At 41.8% G+C, this 11,387-nt stretch overlaps 1 protein-coding gene across 1 annotated transcript; it reads right to left on the bottom strand.

The window, feature by feature from the left end:
• Window positions 1–518: 518 nt before the first annotated feature.
• On the bottom strand, window positions 519–11,372 carry hnrnpub (heterogeneous nuclear ribonucleoprotein Ub). The gene is made up of 14 exons (XM_044170396.1): window positions 10,700–11,372; window positions 9,107–9,221; window positions 6,962–7,041; window positions 6,624–6,763; window positions 6,308–6,407; window positions 5,644–5,756; window positions 5,113–5,376; window positions 4,876–4,995; window positions 4,601–4,729; window positions 4,315–4,483; window positions 3,890–4,171; window positions 3,474–3,742; window positions 3,169–3,306; window positions 519–2,568 (listed from the first exon to the last, which is right to left on the bottom strand). Exons 1-14 carry the CDS (start codon window positions 11,163–11,165, stop codon window positions 2,518–2,520), a joined length of 2,436 nt encoding a protein of 811 aa, XP_044026331.1. The 5' UTR covers window positions 11,166–11,372; the 3' UTR covers window positions 519–2,517.
• Between the last annotated feature and the right edge of the window lie 15 nt (window positions 11,373–11,387).

Raw genomic sequence — 11,387 nt, 5'->3', positions numbered from 1 at the left:
GGTCAAATGAATGCAGTAAAATGCAGGGAGATCCTGGAGGTGCTGTCTGCAAGAAACCTGCGATTTGGGAGATTTTTCTAGCAAGACAATGAGCCTGAGCATAAAGCCAAAGCTACACAGTAATAGCTTTAAAAACAACAATGTTAACGTCCTGGAGTGACTGAATCAAGTCGAGAGCTCAGTCCTATTGAGAATTTGTGGATTCACATAGATTTAAGGCTGTAATTACTGCCAAAGGTCATCTACCTGCCATCTACTAAATACTTGCAAACTAGTATTTTGTAATTCATTTCAATCACATGGTAGAGATCTGTTTTCACTTTGACATTAAAGTATTTTTTGTTTGTTGACCATTATCAAGAGGATGAGGGGGTGAATACTTTTTATATCACTGTAACAAACCACAAAGGCACTGCTTCTTTACTTTAATAGTTGAGACAAATTAAAAAAGAAAATACAATCCCAAATTTTTAAACACACATATAAAAACTGTCAGATAGAAAAGACAACAAATCTCAAAAGTTTCAAAGCTTTTGCATTGTTGGTTTAATCATAAAAGACCTGATATACAACCTGCAACATAAAGCGATAAAAATATAGTGTCTGTATTGTAGATTATACTGTAAATGCAAAGCTTGCATTCTGCTAGATTTATGTATCCAGTACAATAAAACAGGAGGGCACAAACTCTCCAGACAATTAAGTATAGTTGACAATTCATCACACAGCAGTACTCGGGCAAACTAACAGTTTCTTAATCACAATACAGTTATCACTCGAAGTCAATTAATTAATGAACATTCGTGCATGGTTGAAATAGTGAAGTATTTACATGTATATTAAATAACACGGGCAGGTAAAAAATAAAAGCAATGGAAACACATGACCACATTTTGTCAGATCTACTGTTATGGTGTTTCCCCAGCTCTGATGTTGTTCTAGTGTTGTAACACAAGCTGGGTATCCTCTGCCTGCATAACGTGGTGGGACACATTATGAGCAGTTGGATGAGGAGCTGCCATTATTGCCGGGCCACACAGTCACCAACATGAACTCTGGGGTGCTTCCAAACAACACAATAATGCCTTTAAGTTGACAAAACATTACCCTCTGCTTCTTCTCCCATCAGTCTGTAAAGGTCTTCATGAACTGTTGGTGGTGTTAATAGTGGATGAGTTGTGATACTGTGTAGCCCTTTAGGTTTGCTGGTGAAAATGAGTAACCCCTGCCTGCTTTCAATCACTTTTGTGCTGTACTAGCATCAGCAGAAATTTGTTCAAAATTGAAGTAGTGGCGTTTATATAAATCAAATAAAAAGTAAAATGCAATTATGGTTCTGGTTTGTAATTAGACTGATCAGTGCTTGCTGTTTTTCAGAAGTCTACTGCACTAAAAAGGAACCGTTGATAAAGAATCTTGGAACCACACTTCCTATCAAGCTTAGTCAGTGCCCTTATTTTGCAAAGATAAATTAAGACATTTAAAAAGAAAATTAAAAATGCATAATGTGGTACTAAACATGGCTTACTTATATCCTTAAAATGGCTTGGCCAAAATACTTTCTCAAACAAATATACATTAGAATAACAAAGGGATTGGAAAAGACATACCAAAGACAGGACAGTTGATGGGAATACTTTACTAATGAGGTGTAAACTGGGGCTTGTAATGGGGCTGATGTCCATACTGTTTGAAGTAGCAAACTAGGACATCACCCAGTCAAAGGTCTTTTACACACCTTTGAACTGAATCAAAAGTCATAAGCCAGGAAGAATGTAAAAAAGCCAAAGAGTTGTTTATTGTAGGTCTATGGAGTTTAGGTTACAGGTGTGATACTGGGAACAGAAGACAAAAACTTGCTGGAATTAATTTGTTGCTTCAGTTTTAACTGTTTGACAGCGGACTATATTGACATGTACAGTCTAACAATATAATCACCTATCATGCTTCGCTAATAAGCCAAGGTTCCTTTCAAATCATTACTGTTTCTTAAACTTGTCATACAAACTACGCAAAAAAACAAACAAAAAAAAAAAAACCCAAAAAATATTTACAATTTGTAATAAAAAAAAAAAGGCTAAACAAAAACCACAGCACAGATAAAATGCACAACCCTGGAGGGAAAAAAAAAAAAAAAAATCTTTAACATCTGCCAGCTGGCAAAATGTTTCTGGTTCCTGATATTAAACATGAGATTTTTTTTTTTTTTTAAAAACACATTTAAAAGTAGTGAAAAAAAAGATAATAAAATATACAACAAAAGAAATAAAACAGATTATTTAATGAGACTGAACCCACGTCGTACATATAGATATATAAAGCTTCAATTACACTCAGGTTGCCTGGTCTCCTCTGATGTGGAATGTTGTTGCTCCATATCGCTTTAGTCTTCAGTTGGTGGGTTTTAGATTATTAAAAGTGGGTTCTAAGAAAAGAAAATCAAAAAGCGGGGTGGAGGATGTTCCGTGGCTAGCGGTGGGTCTCAGTGTCGGCCACCAGTCCGTTAGAACAAGTGTCTTAATAATATCCAGGCTGATACTGTTGGCTCCACGGCTTCTGGTTCCAGAACTGCACGGGACACATGAGACGCAAAGTGAGCAATCAATACCCTATCACAACAAACTAAACATTTTACTTGAGATTGGCAATACATTAAATTATTTTGTTGCTTTTGTTTGGTCAAAGTTAGGTTATGGTTTCATAATAATGTAGTTACAGACAGGGGCTTGAACTGTTCCTTGTTGGTGCATTCAAGGATGCTCTAACATCTGAGATTAAGAGTGGATTTTAAATATTTCATTTGCAAGCTTTGAGGAAAACCAAATCCAGATATATAAACTGAATCATGTGAAAAGAATATTGAGAGGAAAAAGGAAGAAAATTCTAAGTCTAAAACCACTTTGTTATGGAAAATGTTTTACACTGGTAGTATAAATTTAGTAGTATAGTATAATAGTAGTATTTATTTATACATTCTAAGAACCAGTATGGTTCATTACAGGCATGGAATTTTCCCACCCACTGGGGCATAATGAGACAGGTTTTTCCATCACTGTATATTTTTATTCACATATATACAAGTAAAATTTGGGCTTAATCTGTATCGTCTTAAACATTGAAGTCTAGTGTAATGTGCAAACAGAATTTCTAAACTGCAGAAATACTGACCCCTTGCTGCCAGCTCTGGTTGAAGGCTTGAGCCTTGTCCATGCCATTCCTGTTGCCAAAGTTGCCACTGTTCCTGTTGTTACCAAAGTTGCCATTCTTGTTGCCAAAGTTGCCACGGTGACCACCTCTCGGCTGAAACTGTAGAGGGTGAGAGGCAGGAAAATGATGACCATGCAGTAGCCTACAAACTTAATATGTATCAACAGATGGTGATACATATTCAAATGTTACTATAAAATGTGAATATAAAGGCTTCAGCCATTTTAGGAGCTATTGCAGACATTTTTTCATTAAAACAAACCCACCTGGCTGGGATGTCCCCTGTTTCCACCACGATTCATGCTGGCTCCACCTCCTCTGGTCATGCTCCCTCTGTGCATTGGGCCACCTCTGTTCATGGCCCCCCCTCTGGGTCCCATGTTACCCCTCATTGGCCCGCCCCTGGGGGATCCGCCCAGGCTGGGAATGGGGCCACCCCGATTGAAGTTTCCGCGGTTGGGGAACCCTCCTCTGAAGGCTGGGGGAGGCAGGAAGCCGCGAGGTGGACGGTTGAAGCTGCCACGAGGGCCAGGAGCTGCACAGAGATCAGAAACGGTACAAGTTAGGCTGAACGCGTGTTCAACTGCTTAAAAATATGATCAACACAATAAAAAAAAAAAAAAAAACAAACAATGTTTTCTAATGAAATGACATTAACTACATCCCCAAATGTCAATCCTACCTCCTCTAAAGTTGCCTCTGTTCTGGAAGCCTCCACGGCCACCACCTCTCTGTCCGGGTCCACCGCCGCGGCTAAACTGGTTCTTGCCTCCCCGGCCACCACCACGCAGACCGCCGCCTCTTTTTGGTGTTGTGCTTCCCTGGTTGGGTTTCTTCTCAGCCGGCAGAGCTGTCTTGCTTTCCTCTTTGTACTGTTCCAGTAGCTTGGCAGCCTCCTCCTTCTGCAGCTCAGCATAGATGACCTCACTGAAGCTCTCTCCCTCCTCAGGCAGAGAGTAGAAGCCTGTAATGGACCAGGGGGTGGGTGAGACATGATTAGGGATGCAAAAAGAAGACTGAATCTGACAAAAAAAAAAAGAAAAAAAAGAAAAAAAGAAACAGGTTTAAACTATTAAGTGTACTTTATGGCCCAAGCATCTTTTTTACCTTTCATTTTGAGGACAGCATGTTCAGGCACTTCTTTGCCATCACTCTCAACCTTCTGCTGGACTCTCTGCTTGTAGTCGTTGTCAGAGGGGCAGACCACCACAGCCTTGCGCTGGAAACCTGCAAACAAGCACATCTTCCTCTTCTGGCCTGGGGCAGACAGGTTAGTCTGGGGGGGGAGAGGAGAAAGAGGTTCAATTATAACCATGATTTATAATGTTTGATTTTAGTCAAATCGCTATATTATCTGCAAATGATGTAATCACATTCAGTGACAGCCACTTACATGATCCAGGATGTAGTTTCTCTTCTTGCGGGCAGCAATCTCAATAAACTTTCCCAAGAAAAGTGGTGCTCGCTGGGAAATGGCAGTCAGTTTTGTAATGTCCTTTGACTGGCGTTTCAGGCTGTTGATCTGTATTAAATGATGGGATAAAATACATGACATTAAAGAACACCTAGAATAGTAGGACAGAGACCGTAAAACACAGTATGTCCAGATTTTTCTAGGGCTACTAAAAACAACAGCTACCAGTAAACCACACAACTATCAGTACTGACCATCATCTTGTCCACAATGGTGTCACTGCCCAGGATGTAGTATTTCCCAGGGTTCTCCTGGACATGGTTCTTCACCCATGTAGTCTTCCCTGAGCCTGGCAGGCCGACCATCACTATGATCTACATAACATGAAAGGCAATAGAATTAAGACCCAAGTTCCCCCCCAAAAATTGACTTCAAACACACCAAATATTATCGTTATGATTACGAATAAAACTACACATTACTATGCTTACCTCGCAGTCAGCCTTGGTCTGTGGCCCCTTCAGACCCCGGACTCGTTCACTCACAGGGATCTGCTGCAGGAAGGTGTAGCCCTGGGGCTGAGGGAAGTACGGAGTCTCCATCTGGCCAAAGTTGAACTCTACAGCACAATTGTGGCAGATGATGTGGGGGAAAAGGGCCTGGCCGTTCAGAGTGTCTTTGCTGACCTGGAAAGCGACAGCCGGCTCCCCGCCATTCTTGGAGAAGGACAACGCCAACTCCTCACCTTCAAAGTCCTAAGCAAAGAAAGCAAGATGCAAAGTTGTTTATGATTTTCAAAAAAATCATGTCATGTCTATCATTTTTTCATCGTGATAAATTTCTTCCTCCTGTTTCTGATATACATTAAATGGAGGGAACAATATGTAGTTAACCTATTCTACAAAGAATAACCCTGTAGGCATCTCTGTATGCATTTGAGCCTTTTTAATTCTAATCTCACTTTGGCTTGGTTTTCATCTACTTTAATGAACTGATAAAAATAAGTAGCATTTACGTCTTACAATAAGGCAGCAGATGACATCATTCTCCTCATAGGTTTCTCCAAAGTCCTCCGTCACACAGTTGGTGGTCTTCTTGCCTTTCCCAGAATACGCATAAGAATGTTCCTCCTCACCTTGACAGTAATGAGAGAATACATTAATTGACAAACGTTTTTGTGGACAGCTAACAGATGGAATATTCCTGAATTAGCACACCACATCTCAGTCACTGGGACACTGTGATAGTGTGTGAGTCACTATGTTGGCAATAGGCCAGCCACCATTACTATGATGCAGCCAGAGCTGGGGCCATTTTACATCAACATGTTGTGCTACTTATGAACCACTAGAGGGACCTCTAAGGACAGACTGCTTTTCATAGAGGATCACAGCAGCCTCAGCATTTAGTGTCACCCTATTTGGCAGACCTTCATGCAGAAATGTACACCCAGGACAGTTTGTTTTGTCAAAGATTTAATACAAGGTTCATTTGCTCGCAGACATCCAATTAATGCAATGCACTGTAAAGTGCTGCACAGTATGGCTGCACTGGCCTGGTCACCATTTTGTGCATCACAGAGGTAATGATATCTCTCATCATGGACTCATCACTTCCATCGATAACAAATGCCTGAATGACAATGGCCAACATTATAATATACAGAAGCCTTTTAAAGACACTGACCCAGGAGCAGGGTGCCAGTAGCCAGGGACCAGCCGACTTGCACATCGTGAATCTCCATGTTCTTGCTGGTAATGTGCTTTACTGGTATTTTCTCTGTGATCTATTGACATGAAGCAAAACACATGAACGAAATGCGGTAGGATTCATTTCCATTAGTCCAATGCGTGTCTTAATTTTAAAGTGTTACACCTAATTTGTAAACACTTTAAAGTTCTACATAAGGTTATAAACATTCAGGGATGTAAGAAAAAAAAGAATGGTGCTGTACGGCAGAAAAAGGTGAATTCTTTCAAATACATCAGCATTGTTACTGTACCTTCATCTCAAAGCAGGCTTTGCCTTTGTTCACGCCGTAGGTGGCCTTGCCTCCAGACCACAGGTAAGCAAAACTCTCCATTGTGAGAGATGAGGCACTGTAACGGTCTCGTGACACCTTAAAGTGTAGGTCGCAGTTGTCTAGAACACACACACACACAAAAAAGTATGCCATGTAAATAGGTCTCTAATAAAGAAAGTATGACAGTAGTTAGCTGTCATTTAAGTCTTATTGGACAGGTCTTCTTTGCAATTATAATTTTGAATCTTAGAATACCATTAAATTGGCTTTAAAAAAAACAAAACAACTTTTATGTTATTTCACATTAAATCACTTACAGGCATCCAGGCAGACTTTTGTGTCATCAAACTCCTCATCTTCTTCCTCCAGGGGTGGCACAGGAGACTTAAATGAGGCCCTGAAACAAGAGACAACCAGTCAATTAGAAGATTCACGGCAATGCAACTGCATGGAACATATAGATGCCTTGGGTACCACTTGCTGAAAAATATTTGGGGAGAGAAGTAGAAAGATGGACTAGGGGAACAATACAAAATAGAGAGTAAATTAGGCAACCGAGCCCCCAAACGTTTTGGATAGTCAGCTGTATTGTGGGCCTTCGCAGACAACACTTACCTTGCAGTTTCCAGCGAAATCTAAAACGTGAGAGATACACAGAAAGAAAGCACCTCAGCCAGCCTTAACATGCAAGGCTATCCATTGGTGAAAGTGATAAAAATCAAAGCAGACCTCTCCCCTTTGAGATCAGTGTATTTGTGATCTCCAGGATTGCTGTGCGGTCACTCAAAGCGATGACGGGTGCAGCTATATTTAACTTCCCATGTGTTGAATTCTAACTGAAAAGGTCATGACTAACTTACACTGGTCTGTGTAACTGTAACTATGCAGTATAAATTGTCACCATGCTTAGCTGCTTCAAATTAGCAATCACGATATACTGAGAGCTACAGCAACTTACCAACTCTGTAGCTTGAGATTAGGTACCTAAATCGCTTAAGGGAAGTTTAAGAAACTAGTCAAAATGTTGTTAAGAAGGTAAACATTTCAGTGATGCTTAAACATTGTTCCACCTGAAGAAGTGATCCAGTGGAGTAATTATTTAGTAGGAAGAAACAGATTTGGGGTTCATTATCCCTTTCTCATCATCTGCAGCAGTCTTAACATCTCCAGAGACACCTGTCGTTGTATTTGTCCTCAATCAGCCTCGAGTGCTGTACAAATGGTGGCTGTGAAGAGATTTATGGTTGCTCTAGAGAATATACTGTCTGAGTTGGCGCATATGGTCAATGCAGTCAGCTAGTGAGTCACACAGCTAGTGACTGCTGCTCTATAGGCCTGTGGCTGCCCAGGGGCCACTTGCTTCACATAGGGTAGCTTAAAGCGCTACAAAAATCGTTGGCGAAAATATTATGGTAATGAAAAGGAAGGAAACTTGGACTTCAATTGGAAATAAATCTCTTGCAAAAAATAAAAATTAAATTTGGCTGTCCGATTAGAGGGGGGGGGGCCCTGAAGAGGCAGCAGTACTATCGCGGTCTAACAATTCGCCCAGAAAAGTACTAGACATTCCCCACAAAAAACAAACAAACCAAAAAACAAAACCCCATGGCTGAATCAAAAAGAGATTCCATTTTCTGCCAGTTGATCATACATTGTGTCAACAGCGCAATGAAAACAAAACACTGACCAAGAAGTAGGTACATGTATGCACACACATACACACTAACACCCATGCATGATGTCACCTGCGCAGGGGTAGAAAAGAGAATTGCAAACACACACATCCACACTCTCACACCATGATAAACATACACACAAGACATGATACATGAGACAGAAATAGCATCTTGACGTCATACAACCAAACAAAACGGGAAGAAAAAAAAATAAAAAATAAAAATAAAGACCGTTGCGAGGCAAAACAATGGACGGTCAATAGCGAGCTCCACCGTGGACGTTCCAAACACTTTGGGAATTTAGCTACATCCTTATGTGCTACCCTGCAGCAGCGAACCCCTCCCACCTCTCGCTATTTCTCCCCAACCTCCCTCCATTCAAAAGTGCACATCTGCTACTTTCCTCTGGGTTTGTTCTCTTTGAGCAGCCTCGATTCACCTTGAGGACACAATGGGCTTTCCAAAACAATAAGTGGCATGAGGAACAGATATGAAAATTCATAGAGACTTGATAGTTGCACTTCTGCTACAGAATGCAGTCCATTATAGACACAAATGTGAGTGGGCACTGTAAAAGGTAAATGGTAAGGCTCTTTAAGTAGTCAGGGATGACCCTCAAAACATGTGTGAAAGTAAGGTTATCAATAAATAGTATAATACTTGAAAATGAGGGTTTTCCTCTTGCTAGTTATGTGCATTGGCACTTAAAGCCAATACAGTTAAAACAAAGCTATGGATGGCGCTTCAGGGATGCTGAAGGCCATTTTTGCTCTGTCCCATCCTTACCAGCTGTATTTGTTCTCTTCAATAAATTCAAAGTAGCCCCTTCCATGTTCCTCCCGGCGTCTCTTAACACCCTTCTTATTCTTCTGATCAGCATTCGTGTCTTTGTCCGCATCCCCTTTGAAAATAGAACAAAGATAGAATGAGGTGCTCCTTTTTATGTGAGAGAGGTCGGACTGGCAGTGGGGTTCTGGCCCACAAAGCCCGTTCATTAGTTACATTGTGTCGACCATAATCATCAATATTATTAAAAAGGTAACTAAGAGGTAACACCTCATGACACTTAAACAACACAATCATACTGCATAAATTGTTAACAGCCCTAATGACCAGATAGTAATTACAATGTAAGCTGGTCCAAATGAACATTGTTTGCTGGGGCTGGAAAAACAAGTCTCTGCAAAGTAACAGGACATTTAATCTGCAGTACAGGGCTTAGAATATATCTAAATCTTATTGAAAGCAGTATAAGTATTTCATTAAAAAGGACAAGTCTACTGTGGTCTGGGCCAAATGCATCATGCAAGGAAATACGAAACTTACATAGACCTGGACTGCCCCCCCTCCCCATAACTTAACCTGAATTACCTAGGGGGCTATTCATTGCAAATTTTCTATATTCGTTCCAACAATATGACACTTTCTATTCAAACCACGTACAAACTAACCACGTGCTAGACAAGCAGTTCAGCGCCTGTCTCATCTTCCACACCGTTTTGGGTCGGCTAGTTCAGGGGTTCCCGGGCCCTTTGAAATCAAATCAACTTGGGTTCATTCAGTCTAGTCATTTCCAAGGAATTCGAAATTACAGTTTAATTTGTACTTCTTTTGAAACTGCCCAAATGTCCTTTTAGAGCTTAGGGTAGTTAACAATACGGGAGTCGAGATAAGGCACCCTACAATCACTACAGTATGTTATAGTGAAACCCTTTCAACATTTTAAACATGTTGCTTTCACGTTATGCCATTTTTTGAAATGGTAGGTTTTAAAGCGATTGTCTTGGCGCACCTCCACCCTACCATCTCATTCGTAGTGAAACGTCAATATGGGAACCACTGAACTAGCTAACCGGCTGATCAGCTAGTTAGCATTGCACCACAGACACAAAGAAAATGACGTTAGCTGGTAAGCTAACACGCTAATCGAGCGAAACGAAAAACACGACTAAGCTAAATTAGTAGCTTATTTCTCACTTTCTTCACTTGGTAATTGTAGCTAACGACATTTAATTATGAAGAAATAATGCTTAAGTTAATGTTTGTGGACTGGACTATCGATACTTGACGTTACAAAAATGAACATTAGCTCACCAAAGTGGTGACCGGTGCTTGAGTTAAATTAGCATGCCGGCTAACGTTTCAGTTTGTGGCTAACGCTTGCTAGTCTAGTAAGGCCACGCTATCTAGCTCAACATGGACGCTCAGTTGTATGGTTACGCATTCAAATTTGGTCATTCACAGCCGGCTCCCTCCCGCGGTAGCGTCATAGACTGTACAGAATAGGGTAACGTTAGCATTAGCGCTATAGCAAAAACCAACACCCAGCCACAGTCCATCCAGTCAGTCACATTTTCATAACCAATCCGGTCGACTCACCCTCAGCAGCCTGGTCCCCGGGCTCACCATCCTCTGCGTCTATTTTCTCCATGTCGTCCACATCTCCCTTGAGCATTGGGTCCATCTCATCTTCCTCGTCCCCGTCCCCGTCCCCGTCCTCTTCCCCCTCACCCATCTCTTCGTCCTCGGCAACGCCACCGCCGTCGCCCCCATTTTCCGGCTCTTCTTCCTCCCCCTCCTCCTCGTTGGCCTCCATGCTTTCCTCGATCGGGCCCTCGCCCTCTTCTTCCTCTCCCATACCCTCCTGGTCAGCGGCCTGGCCGAAACCCTCACCAGCCGCAGCTTCTTGGTCCAGCGGGGAGTCTCCGGCAAGGGCCTCCTCGTCCAGCGCGGCCTGCAGGCGGTCCATCAGCTCGGCCTTCAACCCCTTGTCTGAAAGATTACGCTTTTTCAGCTCGTCCTTCAGCTCGTTAACTTTCAGCTTTTTGACGTTAATTGAGCTCATTGTGAATGTTTGACGACAAAATGGGTTAAATAAAATGTACAAATACGACAACAAATAAATAACTAGACGCCCTTTGTTAACGGATGTAGCTCAAAACTGCGCCAAATGGCACCCGCGCTGTCCGACCAATCTTTCACCGGCGAGAGCGCTGTGCTGAGCCTGCTGAGTGGGGGAGGAGGATGACGTCCACTACCGTAATTACCCAGAGAGCAACGCAGCTTG

This window comes from Siniperca chuatsi, linkage group LG16 (genome assembly GCF_020085105.1).
Source record: "Siniperca chuatsi isolate FFG_IHB_CAS linkage group LG16, ASM2008510v1, whole genome shotgun sequence".
Taxonomy (NCBI): domain Eukaryota; kingdom Metazoa; phylum Chordata; class Actinopteri; order Centrarchiformes; family Sinipercidae; genus Siniperca; species Siniperca chuatsi.
The sequence above is the reverse complement of the archived record's forward strand: the minus strand, read 5'-3'. Positions and strand labels throughout refer to the sequence as shown.